The sequence below is a fragment of the Larimichthys crocea genome, chromosome XVII (assembly GCF_000972845.2).
Source record: "Larimichthys crocea isolate SSNF chromosome XVII, L_crocea_2.0, whole genome shotgun sequence".
Lineage (NCBI taxonomy): Eukaryota > Metazoa > Chordata > Actinopteri > Sciaenidae > Larimichthys > Larimichthys crocea.
In genome coordinates, this window is record NC_040027.1 from 20,778,657 (window position 1) to 20,800,572 (window position 21,916).

At 40.6% G+C, this 21,916-nt stretch overlaps 1 protein-coding gene and 1 long non-coding RNA gene across 3 annotated transcripts in view; one reads left to right on the top strand and one right to left on the bottom strand.

Annotated features, from left to right (window-relative positions):
- Positions 1–17,260: 17,260 nt before the first annotated feature.
- Positions 17,261–20,614, bottom strand: LOC113747961 (uncharacterized). 2 transcript variants are annotated; one of them, XR_003464026.1, is made up of 2 exons: positions 19,087–20,614; positions 17,261–17,960 (listed from the first exon to the last, which is right to left on the bottom strand). It is a non-coding gene; the product is annotated as an uncharacterized LOC113747961 (long non-coding RNA). The 2 variants fall into 2 exon arrangements; XR_003464025.1 differs by lacking the exon at positions 19,087–20,614 and adding an exon at positions 18,053–18,195.
- The window catches only part of insrb (insulin receptor b), a 76,554-nt gene continuing 73,257 nt past the window's right edge, over positions 18,620–21,916 (top strand). The window contains exon 1 of the mRNA XM_019256835.2: positions 18,620–18,822. Within this exon, the coding sequence (XP_019112380.1) occupies positions 18,729–18,822 (94 nt within the window). The 5' untranslated portion in view covers positions 18,620–18,728. The remainder of the gene's footprint in view (positions 18,823–21,916) is intronic.

Consider the following 21,916-nt stretch of genomic DNA (forward strand, 5'->3'; position numbering starts at 1 on the left):
TCGTTCAAACACATTAACCTAATCTTACCGTCTCACCTTCAGGAGCAATATGGCGTCCGGTATCTAGCCCAAGGACACCTCGACATACAGACAGGAGGAGCCAAGGATTGAACCATGTAATGTAGGCTACCAGCTCTATCTATATGATGAATGCTGTATATTTGGAGTACAGCAAAGTGTGTTTTTGCTACATTTACTGAAGTAAAAGATCTTAAAATCCTACTAACACTGGACACATTAGTTAACTTTCCCATGTGTTACAGATTAGTTTAAGCCCTTAATAAGAACAACCTTTCATATAGTTGTCCTTATATTAACAAGTATTAACCACAACAAGCAATCATCAACGTTTTCAACATGAAGTAACCAATTGTGAAAAGCGAGCAGGTTTCTGACTGTAAGATACTCTCTTCATTTTGACGATGGTTATGATAATTTAGGAGTTCAACAGTTTATAAACAAAGACTATAATTGTTGTGACTACTGATATTTGTTAAAGCTCCTGTGTGTGCGTGTGGTAGTACAGTTTTAATTGCTTTGATCCCTCTAAACAGCAGCAAGAGCAGAAACAAATTGTTAAGCATGAGAGAACTTCCATCCCTCTCAGTGCAGCGCTGTGCCCGTTAAACACCACAACACTCCTGTCTTTTTAATTTAGTTTTTGGCTACAGCTACAGGAGGATTTGGGTTGCCTACAGAGATGAAGGAGATTTTTTTTCTTTCATTTCTTTTTTTTTTTCCACGTACTTCCTTGAGGGAGCAAAGGGTAAGAAGAGCTTTTCTTTTTTTTCTCTCTCTCTCTCTTTCTTGCCAAATTTTGGAGGTGCTGTAATGTTAATGAACCTAATGTGAACGTAAAAGGCTGCACAAGCTTATAATGTGAGTCACTTCATGCACGCATTCATGGAAAAAAACTGATCCGCTTCTGTCTTACTGTCAGTCACTGAGGCACGATTTGTACTGGCTCTGAATTTATACAGTTAAATCTCCATGACTTAATAAACTCCTTGATTTATTTTTTTTTATTTTATGACACTTTTATGGTTTCATTTCCAGTTTTAGCTCTTAGTTTCCAGTATTCAAAAGGTCAGACCTGGATTTAGGTAAAAGTTTTTAGACTACTGTAGAGACAAAGATGGAAATAAGTCCTGTTTTATCCACTCTTTCCCGCACAAAACTCATGTGTTGCATGTTATTAACATATTATAAAGTCCTCAATAAACCACACCAATGTTTGGTGCAGTAACCTTTTTTTTTCAGGCTCACCACATCTCTTAATCTCTCTTAGCACACGGTGCTGTGGAAGTTCTCTGTTTTCATTTTGCCGTTACATTTCCCTCGACAGGAGCCGCCTCCCCATGCGTGAGACAGTCTGTCTCTGTATCTCTGTCTGTCTGTTTGGGTTGTGTTGTGTCTGTGGCTCTTCCTCATCTCAACGCTCTAATGAGGGTTCCTCTCAAAGCTTTTTCTCTCAACCACACACACACACACGAACACGTACAGCTGTGTTGTGGCAGCTCTCTGACTGGAGGGTTGAAGTAGCTGAAGCACCTAGAAGGACCACTTCACCCCTCTTCAGTATCTTTGACAGCTGACGTGATTTCAGAGATTATCCTCCGAGAAGTGAATCGCAGATAAAGCAACCAGCCATAACAGTTTTTCCTTACGCTGTATGTTTGCGTCTGTACTGCCTGTGTGCTTTCACCTGTGCATGATGTTTATTGCACCCCAAAGACCCGAGCCATATGTCATTCCCTGCAGCCCCCTATCGCCCTCTATCACTCAGTATTCACAGCCTGGTGTTCAACTGTGGGTTAATGCACGTAACCTTTGTGCTGAAAGAGTCCCAAATGGAAAGAAAAAAAACCCTCCCTGCTGCTTTCTGCTCAGCCTTTCATCTATAGAGCTCAGGTAGTGCTGCTGCTGAGAGGCTTAATTTCTTGGTTCTTTGCTCTTTCACCTTTTGGTGATTCGGATCTCTCAGCGGGCAGAACTGAAGCTGCTGCTGCTGGTACTACAGGAGGCTTTGTGGCTTGATGCTGGAAACGTGTGCCTCTTAAATTAAAGGAAAATTCATTTTAAAATATATACATGCTTATTTTTTCCTTGCAGAGAGCGATGCCACTCTCATGTCTGTATGGTAACCTGTGGTTGGATCTCATCTCTTAGCTTAGCATAAAGACTGGAACCAGGGAAAACAACTCGCCTGCTCTGTCCAAGGTAACAAACAAAACCTACCTACCCAACCCTTCAGGCTCTCTAGTTAACACTTTGTCTGTTTCTAGTTTGCAAATTGAATACTGCTCCCAAGAAACAGTTGGTTTCAGTTTTAGTTTACGTCATTGTTTTGTACGGATTAAACAAAGAAGATAGCATAGCATGATCAGTGGAGGTTCTCACTTACAAATGGCCTCGTGTGACTCCAACAACACATCAGACCTCAGTGACCTGAACGACTGTATTCACACATCGACCTCAGGTGACGTTAACAACTGGCGACGTCAATCGAACTGAAGAAGCCTCTTTGCTTCAACGGATCTACGGATTGATAATCAATCATCCGATAAATAAAGCTGCAACTTTGATAATAATAATCATAATAATGTGATTAAGTATGTGATGAATGTGCTATTTTCGATAGCTAGATAGATAGATGATAGTAGATAGATAGATAGATGATAGATAGATAGAACTAGATAGATAGATAGATATGATAGATAGATAGATAGATGAGTACTATTATAGATGGTAGGACATGATAAAGGACTGGTTTTAAAATCAGCTAAAACGCTAAAACTATGAAACCAGTTTATTTGTCTGAATTCGATGTTTTAACGGTTAAGGTTTTAAAAGCGATAATAGATAGGATGATAGATAGATAGATAGATAGATAGATAGATAGTAGATAGATAGATAGATAGATGATAGTGATAGAAGATGATAGTAGATAGATAGATAGATAGATAGATATAGATAGATAGAAAGAAATGAATAAGTTGCTACCTACTTCATACAGGCCAGGCCAGCTGTTTCCCCTGTTTCTTTATGCAAAGCTAGCTAAACAGCTGCTTGCTGCAGCTTCATATTGAACTGAGATGCTATTGATCCTCTAGGAAGAAACACTAATGAGCACATTTCCCAAAATGTCGAAACTATTCTTTAAGCTGGTGTTTAAAATTAGAATTGGGACGGAGGTACAAAGTTCAGGTGGCTTGGATGCAGCGTGTTTTTTCTCAGTAGGCTGCTCCTTTGGCTGTGAATCGGCTGCTCAGACGGGGAGGAGGCCTTGAGGATAAAAACTGTCAAGGACGTTTAGGTGCTGTAGACGGAGCAAGGCCCAGAAGTTGAGGCTTCGGGCACCTCCTGAGGCCAGAGCCAGACTGGTTTCTGTCTTGAGGGTGATGGGTGGTATGCAGGAGTGAAATGTGGGAACCAGGCGCACCTCTCCTGGGCCCCCTCATCGTTGTACCCCAGGAGGCCAGAGTTGCCACAGCAGGTGCAGGGCCTTCTGGACAAGGGAGGCTCCTCAGGGTAGCAGATTAGTGGTGTGCATGCATGTGTGTGTGTGATGTTGTAATATTTTTCAGTTTTTTGCTTTCACCTACTAGGTTTCTTCGAAACATGAAACTGAACCGTTTTTAAAGAAAAGCAAATGAACTAAACACTGAAACTGCCAGAAATCTACCAAAAACAGTGAACATTATATATCTATATATATATATATTATATATATATATATATCAAATTCTTGTCATTGTTTGTGGTGTTGTATAAAATGGCGAAGCCTTGGCTGAGCTGTTATTTGTGAGGATGTTTGAGACCAAGGTTTGTTTTCAGGTAGTTTCAACGTCATTCTTCACATGTTTTGTTCGCTGAGTTAGTATGTCAAGGCCGACCAGATGGTCTACGATTAACTGCAAATACAAAAGTGACACATTTTGGCAAAAAAAAAAAAAATCCTCAGCAGGGTTTTTAGCACCATGTTATTTTCTCACTGCAGCCTCTGAATAAATGCAGTCCAAACTGAAATGTACAAACACTAATGGAGTTTTGAGTTTGAAGTGCTCAAAGGACTATATATGTGTAAAACTGAACTTGTGATGTTCAGTCATATTTTGGGTTTCATACATACGGGTAAAAGGGGATAGATATTGTTCTCCTCTCCAATCCATCATATTCCACCCATCCAGATCAATAGTTTGCTGCTTGTTTGGTTGTCCGACTGATTCGGCTCTTTGTGCTCTGACTATTGATTCTTTTCTTTCACTGTTTCTTCTGCCTTGTTAAATGACTGCATGTCTCAGAGGAGAAGAGACATGCTTACAATAAATAGTGGCCTATTTTAGTTTATATAAAAAAGATCTTCTCCTGCTTGTGAAAGAGCTTGTGGGCATACTGCAAACTAGCAAGACAAAATTCGATGAGAAGGATAAGGAGTGGAGGTTAAATTCTGTCCTCACAGCACTCTGCTGCTTTAGTGCAGTACAAAACCATTCATAAATGAATGAATGGCCGTACTCCTCCTGCAGGGCGAGATGTTTGACTCACAGGATACTCTGAAGTTGTTAAGCTTTTACACTGTGATTTCTGTTGAATGTGAACATTTTGCTGCTCGTGCAGCACCTGCAGCACAGTGAAAATGCATCCTGGCTGGGAAAATGCTGGCATATTATTGGAAACCACAGAATATTGATACAGCTGATTAAAAAAAAATAGTGAATGAAATGATTTATAGAACACATAGCAACATATCACCACATAAGAGGAGGACAATCTTTTTTTGTACAATAAGCGATGAAATAATCCTTGTAAGTACATACAATAGAACTCAAGAAAGACCCCAAAATTGTAAAGACAGTCATGGCCTCAATGATCGTTCAATGAAGAAGTTTTGTTGTTTGTCCTCCTTCCTCTCGTTCTCTTGTTCTCTGTACAGTTTAACATTTTACTATTTGTATTGGCTCCTCAGTGGTCAGGTGTCATAGCAGGTTAAGTCCAAACCAGATATTGAGGATGCTTTGCAGAATGTTTCTAGTTTTCTGCACACTGTGAAAATTGCACTCAGAAATGTCACGCTGGCCTCGACCACAGCCACTCCAACAGTTACTGATTCTCTCTCCCCTTTCTAACCACGTCTCCTCAAACCTGTTTTCACCTGCATCCTCTGCCTTCTTACCAAATGTTCCCTCTTCACCTCTCCCTATCTCCCATCGCCTGCCCCTATCTGTCTCCATTCATCTCATACTGCAGCACAACAATAAGAGAAATGTTACACTGAATAAAACATCACAGGACCAAGGAAACTGATTTGATATTGAGTGATTTTTCATTGTCTTCTGTCTGAAGCTCTGATCTTCCTGTTGTCTGAGTGCCAGTCAGGTGATAGGATATGGAAGAACCCTGGCAGAGCTATTGATCACAGTTCAGGGATGCTCAAATACGCCAACGCTTATCAGCTGGACAACTCCAAACACACGGAAATCCATATGGCTGAAGAGACTGAAGCGAGCTGAAGAGTCCTGGTAAATGTTTACATATACTTGTAGAGGACAGGTGTGCAAATCACAGGTAGTATTTGGTTACAGTTTTTTTAGGCTGTTTCCCCAACAACAAGCTTTTTGTTGGCAAAATTGGTCAAATTCAACCCCAATGTGTGGGTTCTTTGCATGGATTAAAACATATTTTCAGTGGGGTTGAAGTCAAGATTTTGGAAGACCACTCCAAAATGTTCAACTTAGCTTGATTTAGCCCTCCCAAAATCAAAATTTTGAGATAAACTCCCACTTCTTCATTAAAGTACTACTGTCAGTAAGGTGTTACATCTGTAGAAGCTGAGTACGGGCTCTAGCACAGCTTCACCTACTTCTAAGGTGCATGGAGAAGAGAAAATGTCTGAGGAGGTCTAACCTCCAGCAACCTCCAGTCCATAGAACAACTAAACAGATAGATAGATAGATAGATAGATAGATAGATAGATAGATAGATAGATAGATAGATAGATAGATAGATAGATACTTTAGTTACCTTACCAGGAAATTTGTTGCCACAGTCTGTACAAAGCCTGACTTGCATATATAAATACACAGGTACATAGAAGCATGGAAACACCACATCATAACCACAGAAATAAACATTCAATACAGCACATTTCTCCTCCCCTATGCCATACCCATAGCTCCCACACATGGTGGTTACTGGGGTGCTTTGTTGAGAGATGCTATGGCAGAAGGGGAACAAATTCCTGCCATGGCATATTGTTAGACCAGTTTCAGATCTTTGTGACATCTGACAACAAAACTTATTATTTAGCCATGAGACGATGTTTCCTGACTTTAGTGACTTTTCTTTTTAAGTCTGTTGTGCTCCAGCGTGAGTTTGACATTTGTGGGTTTCAGTAAGATATTACGACAACCATTGGATGGATTGTCATGACATTTTATAAAAAACATTAATTTATGTCGCTGTACTTTTAGTCTTGTTCGTTTGTCCATACGATCAGAAACAAACTTGAGTTGCGATTTTAGGGTGCTGATTTTGTTGAGGGGTTTCTTTCCTGCAGGGTATCCTCTCAGCCCCTTGGTGATGACTGTGTTCCAGCAGCTTCTTACATCATGTCATAATACTTGTAGTCTTGAATTACATCCATACTAATTGCCTTTCAGCAAAGTGTGACAGTTTGGGTTTTCTTCCATCTACCATTGGCAAAGACACCACAGTTCCCAGTGCTTTTAACAGTACTTACAAACAGTTGTTTGCAGTGATGATCCTGGGCCCTGAAGTGTCATTCTTGCCTTTTATGAATCTATTATGCACTTTCTCAGATGTGCACAATGTATGCTGCCCTATCTATACACAGACATGTCCCTAATGTTCATACATGTAGCATACAGTACTGTAGTTTGTTGTAAATTCATAAAATAAATCAAACGTGTTTGTTTTGTTGTCTGACAAACAATCTGTCACAGGAAATCTCCAAAGAGCCATTTCGCAATTGTCCCTGACAAACATATGCAAACTTTTGACCACCACCTACAAGTACACACATCAGCATTTACTGAATGCTGGGACATGTCCTGCTGATACAGTTACAGCATGTTCCTAATCATCACTTGTCTAATCTTAGCCTACATGCTTGATGGGATTGGTTATTTCTGCACACACTCTTGAATATTTATGTCCTAATTTGGGCTATTTTTCTCTCATGTTTTCAAACTGGGGTTATTTATAGTGACTAGACACACTGTACTCTCACACAGCCAACTTCTTTCAGGCATGCAATCACACACACACACATACACAAACACACTTGCACTCTGTCAAGTAAATGACATTACATTGCAACAATTCCAGTTTGCGTAAGTCTAAAAGCGACAGTTTGTTTGTTGACTCCCAGACCCCTCACTGAACTTTTACACTCATTCTACTTCCCTGATCCCCAACTTCCCCATCCTACTCCTTGTGAGAACATAAACAAACACTGTTTTTTATTATTGTGGGAAGTTTCAAGACACACAACATGGCCCCCATGGTTCCTCCCATTCTCAGCTTGCAGAGCGCTGGCCCCCGGGGTCACAGAGCAGTGGTCAGTCAGGCCTGAGTCACAGGATGTTGAAGTAGCATGCCTCAGGGCTGTGGCTGGAAATAGGACTTGGGAAGAGCGAGTAGTTAAAGCCTTGATGTCTGGCTTCCCCACCTCTGCTCCTCTGGGACAGAAAAGAACAGGCCACACACAGTCATACCTCTCTGTCAAATAACTGACAGGGCTCGGGGCCAGTACTTTTGGTCCACAGGGTCAATAACAATAGTAAAAGGCAGACGGAAGAGGAAACTAATCAAGGATTTTGGCAGTTTGTTTGGCAACCATGTTGCTATTAATTTAGGGAACAGATCTGGTTCACATGGGGGGAAGTAACTTTGCAGGTTGCTAACAAGAGTAGCAGTTCTTGCTCCCCCGTAACTGACGGCGCTGTGAACGCTGCAATCTGTCTTTGATCCCCTCAGAAGATGTAGTTCTCGCCTTGGATGTGATGTTTGCAATGTCCAGGATGGGTGGTGTGCGGCTGGGTCTGTTTCCTCTGTAAACACTAATACAATGCTGCTACATTTAACCCACAGCCGTGTCTCGCTCTCAGGAAGTAATTAAGTGTTTCCCCTTTCTCTTATTTGGTCTCAGTGTGACAAAATACATCCTGCACTCTGACCTGGATAAGTCTGTCAGGGTTATTTTTGTTCAGACATTTTTAGACATTTGAAGAAAAACATTCTTGTGACATTGGATGTTGGGAGTAAATACATTCCAATAGTATATTTCTAATTTTATAAGATACAAGGTTTAATCCAGAGATTTCCTGTGCAGGTTGGAGGTCAGGAAAACACAAGTAGTTATTAAATTCTTGGTACATGGTTAATGCACAATATGTGTCAAATAAATGTTTACAGAGTACTTGTAACTGCTACCAACGTAACACTCATGTTATTGAGTGAAAAACAGGCAGAAATTGTGCACTATTAAATGAGAAATGGTCGATAAGATCTGGAGCAGGAGTAGGAAATTTGATATGCATATCCAACAACCTACAATGTGCATTCATCACCCACCTGCATATCTACACCCAGCCACATCATCTAATCCAATAAAATCTTTATACATTTGAAGTTTATGGTAAATAAAATATTTTCTATAAAAAAACAGGGGCTCTTTTCTTAATACTCGTTTAATCATTTGTACATGGTGCTTTAATGGATATCTGAATCCTCAGATCCCATTCAGGGGAGGACACAGAGGGTCATTGTCAGGTCCTCGTGTCACTGGAATTCTGGGAATTTTTTATCCCTGCTCTGATCTGCACTCACAAGTTGTCAACATGTCAGCAGAAAAGTGGCAACCAAGATAACTGCCAAACTGTCCTAACAAATGATTTAGTCCTGAAATCATATTTTATTAAAACATCCACCAAATGAGATGTTTTTAAGAAATCGGTTTTGTTAATGATGTCATGATCAGGCTCATTCTGCCTTGTTGTACCGACAGTCATTTCATTTGCACTGATAAAAGTCTGAAAGTTTGATTTCTTATTTTTCTAAATGATAAATGTGACAAGCTAAAAATGATGTAACCAGTCCTCCTAGTTCAGTTGTCTAGAGCAAATGATAACAAATGCCTTCTGGAAAAATAAAAAAACACAGTCAAATATTACAGTTTCATGACTGTTTCTTGGATTTATTTTCCATATTATATAAGACAAATTCATCAGCATCAGCTACAGTGGCTATAAAAAGCTGAATCCTTTATGATTTTAACAAAGTTCTGCAGCCTCTCTCTCTCTCTCGCTCTCTCTCAACTTTCACCAGCGGAAATGTTTCTAAGAACTGAGCTGTTTGCATGCATGTGCGCCTGCACGTGTATGCCTTTACGTGCGAAAGGAAGCAACAAAACAACAGTGTCCCTATTTTCCCAGTGTGAGGGGAAGTGTGAGAACCATACTTTGATGTTGTGCAGCACTCACTGTCTTCCTGAAGCCGGTGCTTGTGGGGAGCTGTGACATTGACCTGACCTTGAATGTCACGTATTTACTATGCATCTGTCTCTGGACGTGTTGCTCTCGCTGTCCCTCTGACAATATGTGGATAAAGCTGTCACTGACACATCATCTCAGAAAGGGCATTCAGGTTCAAGCTCGCCATTTAGCGTTCCTCCCCAGTTCCTTATCACTGATAAAGCTAATCCTTTAGCCCTGCACATGGTCTCATGGCCCCCTAAACCGCCCATCAGTGTGAGAAAATGAACAATATAGGGGAGGGTAGAAAAAAATTGAAAAATAAGGAAAAGGAGCAAGAGAAAATGAGGCTGAGAAAAAGAGAAAATTAAAAAAAAAAGGAGGGAAAGTATAAATTAAAAAAAGGCAGATTCAGATTTAAAAGCGTGAAGAAAAAGAGCAGGTGATGATTGTTTGTGCACAGAAATAGAGGAGTAGGCTGCAGAGGTGACCTTGACAGCCTAATCTGTTTATAGATAAGTGTGCTGTGGTCCATGTGTGGGAAAACAAGGCTCTCTGGGATGTGTGTGTGACCCAGGGTTAAGTGTCTTACACACAGACCATGGGCTAACACACAACACACATGATGGGGCGTGATGTGAAACACGGGCAGAGGCCGGGTTTACTGGAGGGTCCTATAGTTCAGGACATTTTTCACAGATAGAGCTGTCTAAAAGAGGAAGTCAAACATTTCCATTTGGAAATAACCTGCTATATGTCTCACTTTATCTTTAAAGAGGTCAGAGAATCCCCTTGGTCAGCATGACATAAAGAATCAGGGGAAGTTTAGATGTCAGGAGCAATGTTATATGTTCAAATTGTGGCTTTTGTCACATTTGCTGTAACAACTTGACTTCAAACCACGTGTCTAACAGCCTCTTTCCATCAATAGCTTCTTCCTGTTTTGATACAAAAACTTTAACATAGCTGCTACTTATGATTTTATTTTCATTACCAACCAAATATATTCAGTTTACCAGGAATATTCACATGTGAGAAGCTAGAACCAGTTGGCAAGTATACTTTTAAGACAATTATAAAATGATCTCACAGTGGTGCACTCTCACCAACCTGGTTTGAACCTGGTTTGGGGCCTTTCTGTGTGGAGTTTGCACGTCCTCATCGCGTCTTTGTGGGTTCTCTTCGTGTACGGGTTAATTGGTGATGTCAGTGAGAATCACTGACAGTATAAAGATGGATGGCGTATGCGTGACGTCATCTGCACAGTTCTGAAGAACCATTTTGAAGCTCAGACTATGGTTGGTAGTGCTTTCTCTTCTTGACATGGATCATCAGTGGACCTGAGGTGCTCAAAAACCCATCTGTAACAGCACCCACCTGTCAATCAAAGCAGCCACGCTGTTAACTACCTTAGTATAATTTAAACAGGTGAGTTCTATAAAAATTCAGACTCAGTACAGTTGTCATGAACAGTGAAATTATCTATAGAGACCAAAACTGTAAACATATTTATTTCTGCGATGAAGTTTGACATTTTAACATGGGGACTTATGGAGACAGACTTGTTCTGTAGCCAGCCTCAAGTGGATGTTCGGGGAACTACAGTTTTTTTCCCTTCTACAGCCACAGAGATTTCTGCTTAGTGTGAATGCAAGAGTGAACGTCTGTTTGTCTCTATGTGTCAGCCCTGTGATGAACCAACAACTTGTCTGAGATGTACCCCACCTTCTGAACAATGTCAGCTGGGGTCGACTCCAGCCCAACCCTGATAAGAATAAGTAGTTTTTGAAAATGGGTAGATTAATATGTTGTGTGTACATTTGTTTTCTTTCTCAAATACCAGCTGGCAACTGGCCCATATAAATATTAAAGAACAATGTAGAAATTTAAAAAAATTCAGGCTAACAATATAACCAGGTGCTTGGTTATATTATGCTCTCCCTGTGCATAATATAACTCCAGGATACCTTAGTTGTATGCTGTGTTTTTGAGCTTTTATCAGCTCTTCCTAACACAGTAATAAATCACTGCATTGCAACCCTCGAGAAGAATGAATGTGGAAGGAGAATGGGAAAAGCAGACAGAGTTTTCTTTAAAGATCTCACATGCATGACTTGTGTCTGAATCTGACGCTGTGACTCAGGGAGCAGTAAACTGTGTACGGCAAGAAGAGGCTGATTGACATACAACATGTACTCCATGATTCATAAATTTCCAGTAATGCATATCAAGACGGTGCATGGTGTACCCTTAGTTACAATTTCATTAGTGGCAAAGGTGATTGATCAGACAGAGACAAACTAACAGAGGCAGAGAGTGCAGACAAACTGAATCTCCGTGGATCAATGTGACAACCTGAAAGGCAGCTGTTATCAACATGGATTATCAATATGAGTTGTGAGGTCTGTGTGTGAGTTTTATCGGATCATTGGTCGCATCATCGGGCACATAATCACAGCGCTGAGCCGACCGCAGTGTTCTTTCCAAAAGCTTTAGTCTTCCTCATCAGTGGCTTAGTCTGACATCAACTGATACAGTCAGCAGCTTTCCTCATCTTCCTCGTGGTTTCTATTGCAGATAAACTGTTTCACACACAGTCGGGGGGTCTGTTTCTTCACTTCACCTGGATCACCAGGGACCAATTCTGTCCACTTCACCCCATCCCATTCACAAACTGTGAATGTAAGATAAAAGGTATTTTTATTCATTCAAAAGGGATGTTTGTTGACCAGATGTTTGATATACACATTATATAGTAAGTCATATATATACAGTACATCGCATAAGTATACTATTATATAAGATGGTACTTCTTTGAGGTTGTGTTTTGAGCTAAATGCTAACATCAGTGGGCTAACATGCACACAATGACAATGCTGACGTGGCGAGGATGAAAGGTCAAGGGGAGGTTCATCCTGTGGGGAACATGAACGTTTGTACTAAATTTTAATGGCAATCCATTCTATCTCAAATATCTCAACATTTAAGATATTCACTCCAGATCAAAGTGATGACAGGCTGTCATTGTCAATAATGGAGCTATGCTAAAAATGGTAATAATATAATAATATACATTATCTATATGAATGCATATATCATCCTATCTTATACTTCTTATCCCCTGTTTTATTCAGCTGATAGATTTTAATTTACTTTTAACATTTTATTGGTTTTATTGTTGCAGTTTTTATGTCTTGCTGAATTGGTACTTGGTACTATTTATTTTCGTTTTTGTATTCTCACTGACCTTTATTTAGTAGAACATTTTATAATTGTTTGGCCAATTTACTGACCTTTATTTAGTAGAACATTTTATAATTGTTTGGCCAATTTTTTATTATCTATTTTGCTAGATTCAACTCATTGTTATTTATTTCTGCTTTTATTTGCTCCATGAAGCTCATTTATTTATATAAATAAATAAATTTTGAGTTTGATAATTGGTGACTATAAAGTGTAAAGTGAAATAAAAATAGCTACAAATAAAGTGAGGATACACAAAAGTCCTTATAACACAATGGAGCCAAAATTGAACTTGATGGTATAAATAGTATAACACAATGGAGCCAAAATTGAACTTGATGGTATAAATAGTGTCTTACAGTGGTGTTTAACAGCGTGGTGTTAATTGCACTGAGCAACAATAACAAAGTGCATTTGCAATGTTTGCCTAACAATGCAAAAAGAAGCATTGTAGTGTATATACATAGTAAAGTAAAAGAAATGAATACATATGAAAATAGAATACCATATTGGCCCTAGTTACCACATTACTATATAAAACATCAACATTACAGTAAATGAGAACATTTAGATATCAGTGGACAGCTTTCTAGCTTCCATCAACTATCATTTAATATCTAACGGCTGTTTATTTCAACATAATGGTGATGAAATGCAAATAGATTTTAAGAAAAAGACACCAGTGCCTGTCATACACCCCCACAGTCACTGCACCTGTACAGGAAGAAGAGCTGATCACGTTCCACATCTACAGTATGAGTGTTATAACACGGCACAGTGTTTTGTATGCGTGACACATCTGAACTTCATTAACTCATGACACAACTTAAACACTGAGTAATTCTTTTGATTCTCTGCAGATATTTTCCTACACATGTACCAAATTACACAACCTCCTTTTGTCACAGATAACGTGAGTGCAGTGTATCACCCATGTATCCTGTTGTGTGTGTTTTTGTAAACTCCCTTTTCTGATGTCACGTGTGTGCCGGCAGCTTTGTCAAGCGCTGTGCACTTCCACATTAGCAGAAAAAGGTGTGGACCCTCTCTCGCTTAAGTGACAACACACATGTGACTGCGTTGTGATTCGTGTGATTGAGAGACAACAAGGGAATCAGGGTGAGCGAGAGAGGCAGTTGTTTGTCTGTTTGTCTCAGCTGCAGGCGACACGGTTTGAAGTGCAGGAACAGCAAGTGCTAAAAGTGTAAATCACTAACACAGGGAGCCGTTTGAAGAGGATAATCTAGGAATGCTTTGTCTGTTTAAGCTTATGACCCTCTCCTTGGTGGACATCTTACACACATATACACAGATGCCCTCATGCATACACACACACACACATAGAGGATGAATGGAGGTTCCTGCTTCCTGGCTCCCCAGGCAGCTAATTACTGAGCCTTCCACACCAACAAAGGAAAGAGAGTCTCTCCATTCAAACATATTAATCCCTCTATTTACAGGCTGCAGCAGAGGCGACTGCAGAGAGAACGAGCGGGAGTTTGTTTTGCCTTCTGCATCTGCGTTTCGGAGAGAAAAACAGACATTACATGCAGAAGGAGTTAATGCTGCAGAAGTTTATGCTGTGAGGCGGGTGATGGAAATGCAAATATATGCCTTTGTAATCTATTTACCAGTGAATGCCGCTTCTCCCTGACGAGCTGTTGTATGTCACCTGCTTGGCTGATGAGGCTCTAATAAAGCCCTAATGGAGCTTTGACACTTGGTAGCACAGGGCTGAAGATTAAGATTTAGGATAGATATACAGAACAGACAAACTAACAATAACCTTGACATTCATTTTCTAGGTTTTGGCTGAATAAAGTGATCACAAAGAAGTCGTTTGTGTTGAGTTTTGACAAAGAGACTTAAGACTTTCAGAGAGCTTCAATACCATGACTTGTATGCTTGTTTATATTTTCAGTACCTTACAGGTCCTGAAGGAGCTGAAGTGGTGAGAGGAAATGCTTATCTTTTGTTGTGCCACTGCTGACAGTTTTATACATGGATATATGCTTTTTAGAAAAAGAAAAAAAGATATAAACTGGGACATTTGGAGGTTTGAGACATAGCTTTCACTGATATAATGAGTGTGATCCTGTAGCTTTTTTTTCTGCACCTGTCAAACTACAAACATCTCTGTGTCATTTACATATCTGCGTATCCTCCAACCTGAATACACTACCATGTGGAAAACATCCCAATTTCTGCCCCTAGAGCGTGTGATACAAAGAGAAGTGTCAACATGTTTATGACAGGCACTACAGCGTTGCCATATAGATATTCCCAGTGGAGAAAACTACTTTCTTTTGTGAGTGAGACAGAGGAGAACTGTGTAGGTAAAATAAGTTCTGGGATGTTTAAAAACCCCATATTTGATTTAAAATCCTTCATTTGCAGTGATTATTTCAACCTTTACTAAAGAATCCCTTCGACCTCACAATACTCTGTACATGCAGACAGAATAACATGTTTATTTGGCATAGCTCAAAGCTTATTCCTATTTATTCACTACGTTGAATCCCTTTGTCCCTGTTTGACATTTGGAGTAAGTGAATTGGCTGGAGTTATTTTTAGTGCCACCTACTGAAATGAAGTCGTAGTACAGCGGCGCAGGAGCACGGCTGTAGTGGTTGCACAAGTGCTGCATGTGTAGACTCATAACAGCACTCGAGGTAGGTTAGTGGTATAAAAATCCATTCACTTGACTTCCTCTACTCCCACTGAAAAAAGGAAAGAAACTGGTGTTATGTGTGAAGAGAGAAAAAAAAAAGAGAAGCGAGACGTCGCAGTTGGCGTCAGACAGCACGACTACCACAAAGAGATCTGTTTTGACTAGATTCCACAACCTTAGTCCTTCAGACCTGTGACATTTAATCTCACTAAGACCTCATTTACTCTGTTCACTGGGTAACAACATTCCTCAGATTAACAACAAGCCTGCGCCACAAGCTCTTAGCGGAGTAGACCAGTGTGTACCCATCCAAGCACACAAACTGCACCCCTATGTGATAAACAAGAAGCAAATGTTCTACTACTTTCTAATCTGCTCAAAGCCAATTGTTCAGGTGAGAACTGTGGTAAGATTCAAACAACATGTATAGACCTCCAGGTATTTTGTCTAGTTCACTTCTTCCACTAACAGGACAGGTTTTATCATAAGGATATTTGCTATGCAAATCTGTGTGAACTATAGGTTTACCTTCTACACTGCAGGCAGGTGTACTTCCTGGCTGCAAGGCCAAGACAGTGTGTAATGTTTACACTGTTCTATAACACCTGGTCTTACCCACAAATCCCACAAATTTATGACAAGGGAAAAGTGTAAAAATCATTAAGAAATAGCTGCATGTTACTCTGTTATTCTATATTCTAATAAGTGCTGGCCCACATCAAGTGATCTGCTGCCATATGCTGATTGGTTTAGCATGAATAAAGGTGAGACGTTAGTGAGAAAAGGATTGTATCATCTTAACCTCACCTGCAACTTTAATTACAACTGTTTGAATTCAAAATGGTGAAATTCATCTGGATATATATATGTTTAAAAAAACGACAAAACAAACAACCAGGAATCAGGTGCTCTGAAGGATTTGTATCTTTTCTAGTTGCAGATTACAACCCTTTGCTTCTCTCCTTCATATTATTTTTCTCCAACATGAAAACATCCTGTTTAGAGTCACAGTAACACGGCATATTATAGACACGGCGATTAATCTGGAGCGGATGAATCAATAATGAAAACATGTTGTTAGTTACAGTTGGGCTGCTGTGTTCCTCTTATTTTGTCACTCAAACTGAACTTATAGTTAAAACTTCCCTTTACCAAACAGTCCAACGTGCTGACAATTAAAGGCCCAGTGTGTAAAACTGGGAGCCTCTTTTTTCAGAATAAGACAGATATGGAGTATAAAAAATGTTTTCATGCAAAGTAATCTTTTTGTTTTTGTCACTTAAAGGTCCAGTAGTGTGTAATATTTAGGAGCAGTTCTTTGCATGAATACACAATTAATTAGTGTATCATCACCTGAAAATAAGAATCACTGTGTTTTTGTTGTGAGAGCCACAGTGAGAGGGGGGGTCCTCTTCCATGTTGAAACACCATGTTTCTGCACTAACCCAAAACTAAATGCCAACTCTAAACACAAAGGGTGATGTGAGGAGATTGCAATGTCAATCCTCCACACTGGACCTTTAATTAAACAGCTCTCATTCACTTAATTCCAGTTTTTAATTATTTTTTTTTTTTATAAAGGTGTTGATCTGCTGCCCTCCCCTCTCTGACAAAGAGCGCTGGTGTTCCGTTCAGACAGACAGAGTCCGGATCCGGTGACCCGTGTAAAATAAGTAAGAGTGATGCAAGCGGCGCGATCCGCTCCGGGTTTTCCCGCAGCCCACGTGTGGACCAGCTGAGTTGACTGGCAGGACTTGTTTACTGGCTGAGAGAGAGAGAGAGAGAAGAAAAAGAGAGACGGAAAGAGGGGGAACCTGAGGGAGAGCAATCGCTAAACGGAACGGGAATACAAGTTTTTTTTTTTACACTTGACCCGTCTCTTTTCTTTTTGGAGTCTTTTCGTGTTTGTTTACCTCATCGCTTGTTTTTTTTTTACACAATCGGAAACGGGATACGGACTCCGCGCGCGTCTGTGTGGGCTTTTCTCTTTTATTTTTTTGTTTGACTCTATCGCCGACACCGAAACCTCGTTTGTTTTGGATTAGCTAGCTAACGTTAGCCGTTTCACCCCTCCTCCTCCTCCTCCTCCTCTCTCCACCCTCCTCCTCCTCCTCCTCCTCCATCAGCTAACGTTAATCTGAGAAAAAGAGACGGGCGGCGTGGTGGTGGTGGTGGTGGTGGTGTTGGTGGAGAGTTTTCTCACTTCAGACCCAACGTGTCCAAACAGAGCGGCTGTTTTCTTCCCTCCTCTGTTTCAACAGTGGATGGAAACGAAGTAACCTTTTATTTTTTCTTTTAATTTATTATTTTTTTTTAATTTCACCCTCTCCAAGTTCTTTGTTTTTCTTCTTTCTTTCTTTCCTCCTCCGCCTCCTCCCCGAGTCGTTTTATGGGTCTTCATTCGTCGTTTGCGGCGTGGTGGTGGTGGTCAGCGGGGGTGAAGGAGTTCAGAGGAAGGTCGTAGTAGGAGGAGAAGCTGCTGCACGTTTTCCCTGCACGTAGCTGCTCCGGAGGAGTTTCCTGGGATGTGCTCCCGTCTGTCTTAACTACTACAACAACAACAACAAAAAAGGAGAAAAGGATGAGCTTCGGAGAAGATAGCAGCAAACAGGAGTGATATATAAATATAAAAAAAAAGGACCTGTGGACTTCAAACAGCGCCTATAGCTTCAGCTCCTGGCTCTCCATAACTTGAGCCTGTGTGAGTGTGTTTGCTGGAAGACCAGAAAGAGGAGGAAGAAATACTTCCTAGCATTTCTTTCTTTTTCTTTTTTTTTTTTTGAAGTTCCCTCTTTTGGAGCTGTACATTACAGAGAAATGAGCCCAGTGGACCTCCTTCAGGGACCTCCAAACTAGCCCTGCTCTGTGTGTGTATATTATTATTATTATTAATATTATAACAGTTATTTATCTCTTGATTCAGTGGAGCACCAACATTTAAACAGATGAACGCGGACTGTCGCCTCCACTTATGGAAAATGAAGATCTTTACTCGCACATGTGTTGCCAGAACCCAAGATCACGTTATTTAGTGGTCTGCATTTTTTCCAGGGCTCACATACATCACAAACTTGGCTGGGAAGATACTCATAAATTTATTACCCAACCCTCTCTCCCCCCGGTGTACGGGGGGCAACCTTGAATCAAGTTGGACCTTTTTTAATTATTATTTTTGTTTTTGTTTTTTTATCTTTTGATATTCCAACAACAACAACAAAAACAACAAAAATAAAAAATTCTCCCTCAAGATCGGAGTTTTTTTTATTTTTGTTTTTTATTTTTTTGCTTCAAGAGAGGAGAGCACAACTTAAGTCAAAATGAGACGGTGGACGCTAAAACTGCGAGCACAAATTGTGTTTTTTATCATCGGCACCTGCATCATATGCCAGTGTGGACTAATAAACGGGGAAAGTGAGTATCTCTCTTATTGTTTTTTTTAAATCGTTTTCATTACAAGCGATGTGTGTTTTCACTGTTTCCACGCAATGCAGACAGCGCCACCTACACGCTGTGCGCTCATATAAACAAAAAACTGTGTTTACGTTAACAAATCTCATAATACAGTAGATATCACCAATAAAGTCTTTTGAAAACATCACCATAAACACACTAAAAGGTCCATATAAACACATCATTTTAATATAAAATAATATACAAGCGATAAGTTTGTCCTACCTGTGACATAGCATGGAGATAAAGAGCGCTCATAAAACAGCGTGATTATTTTTTATTATCTTTGTTTTATCAATTAAGATTGTAATTTTTTTGTTTTTTAGTCACGGGACCTTCCTTCTTTGCGCATGCGTAAACTCTCACACGGGCTCTAATTAAGGGGCGAGTAATTTCAGTTGTTGCGTATGAGCGGCTGATACTCCTCCGTACAGTTATTGGGTAATATCACCGCCCACCCTCTTCCCCTCGTGTTGTCTTTTTAAAAGGTGCATATATAGATATGTATATAAATATATATATTTTAGCGGCCTGGGTTTGGATCCGGCAGCCCCAGGGCCAGATTAGTCGCTGTTACTGGACGAGTGTGGTCTGCTGCAGCGAGTCTAAACTGGGAGTAGCAGGATTGGCCCTGTGAGCGCAGCTAGGCCTCTCATGGCGACAGACACACACTTAAAAACAACACACACACACACACACACACACACACACACGGCGCTGCAGCCTGAACGTAAACAAATTAGCCGCCGACGCTAAGAAGTCTCTTTTCTAGTCTACATCGAGATAGGAGCAACATTATGGGCGTCTTCCTCATCCGCGCGTCTCTTCTTTCTCTGTGTGTGTGTGTGTGTTTGTTTTTATCAATGAATCGGGGGGTTTTAATAGTAAAACAGCGTGTAATCTAAACACTGCTTTGCCAGAGAGAGAGAGAGAGGCAGATAAAAGATCCCGCTGTAAACCGCCTCATGACCTCGCCTTAAAGACTCCTATCAGCTGGACAATTTGCAGCATTTTCAATAAGTGCGATTATTGTTGGCTGCTCGTAACATTGGAGCAGTTTAATCGTGTTTTTATTGGCAGAGAAGTTCTTATTCAGGGAGGTCTCTAAGGGCTGAGTTTGATATTAAACTTTTTAAAGTAAGAATCAGATTGATCCAAATAGTAAATAAATAAATAAAACTTTTAAAGCATTTAAATTCACCTGATTGCATGTTACAGGTGAGAGAAGATTTAAAGCATGTAACACGTTTGATCGTGTATTCATGTGTTTTGTAATTAACCTTTGGCCTACATACGTTTATACTTTTGAAATGAGTGTTTTTAGACGATGTCTTTTCTTCAGCACACAAACCAAGTGAGCGATTACACCAGTATGAAAATTTAAAGGAACAAATCAACCCTAATTTTTAAAGCATTGATAAAATAGTGTTTTCTATTCCTTGTCCTTTTTAATTCATTAACGTCGTGGATGCTTAAACTTTGCGTTGTGTTACTTAAAAAATGGCTCCCAGTGGCCAGGTTCAAAGGAAATGTTGTGGCTACTTTACACAGGTCGTGTATGCAGACAGAACAGAGGCCCCTGAAAGGGGGTCTTATGAGACAGGGCTGCTGGTACCCCCCCTCCTTCCTCGTCTTTCTTCTTTCTCTCTGTCTCTCTCTCTCTCTCAGGGAGTGGGGTACATGTCATTGGCTGTTTCTGGTTCCTCGTGTACTATATTCTCTGGGAAGTGACCATATTTGGCGCTCTTGAGATGTTTACGCCCAAGGGGAGGCGGGTGGTGTGGTGTGGGGGTGGGGTGGGGGGGGGCACAACAACCAAAATACTTAAAATATTTCATTCTGAATCCACACGCCGCCTGACATCTCCACCTCAGTCATGGGAAACGGGAAAGCAGTATTGATATATAAACCACGCTGCGGCTGTGATCTGCTGACTGCACTCTAGAGAATGCGATAAAGTGTCCTTTGCAGGCTGTTGTCTGTTGAATTCGATGGTGGTGTTTGTCGTAGTTATCAGCAAACAGTTTTTCTGAAGAAAAACCACTGAGCTGTCTCTTGGTCTAACTCGCGAAAAACAAGTTGTGCAACTGGGAGCCTTGCCCCCTTCTTGTTCCTCTCAGGCTTGTAAGCGCAGCTCTGTTGGAAAGGGGCAGTGTGCATGTGTGTGTGCATGCGTTGTTATGTATGCTTTCCATATCGGTCCGTGTGCTTCTTAAACAAAATGTGTCATTTTTAAAAACTGGAAGAATTTGAATGAAATGTTTCAAAAACAGATAGAATGAACAGTTGAATATTAGTTTTTAGTTACTCCCTTTGCTGGAGTAATATGTTGATTTGTAAAATTAGGTCGAGTGGAGATGCTGTCCGTTTGTGTGTGAGTTTGTCTGTAGCTCATTTGGACACTCAGGCGCTCTTCACTGAAGTGCACAGTGGCATTTTCCGACAATGCTGTGCATGCTGTGGAATGTGTTTGAAGTGGCCCACCATGTAGGTGTGTGTGTGTGTGTGTGTGTGTGTGTGTGTGTGTGTGTGTGTGTGTGTGTGTGTGTGTGTGTGTGTGTGTGTATACACGTATATCAGTATGCACTCCAGCCACCCAGTGCTGTCTGCAGGATCTCATCTCTCAGCTCCTGACCTGCCCACTTCCGGGCAATGCATGTTTTTTTTTGTGTGTATCTGTGTGTGTGTGTGTGTGTCCGGAGGAGGTGGCCATGCATGAGAACAGTGTGTACTAAAGCGGTAGGCTCAAGAGTGGACTGCCTGTTGGCTCTAGCCCCTCTGCTCCGAGTGGCCCCTTGACCCACCACACATCCGATTCATCAAATGGACAAATCACACGACATGTGTGGTTTTGAAATTTGCAAGCGTTAATGTTGCGACAAGCTGCACGATACAGGAGAACAATGAATGACGTAGAGGTGAAGTCAAACAGAATGACAATCCATGTGCTTTATTCCAGGACTCCTCGAAGGGCATTATTGTGCTCATGCAATGGTCAGTGAACAGAGAAGAAGACAGTCTGTATTTAAATAATAATTAAGTATTTAATCAATAA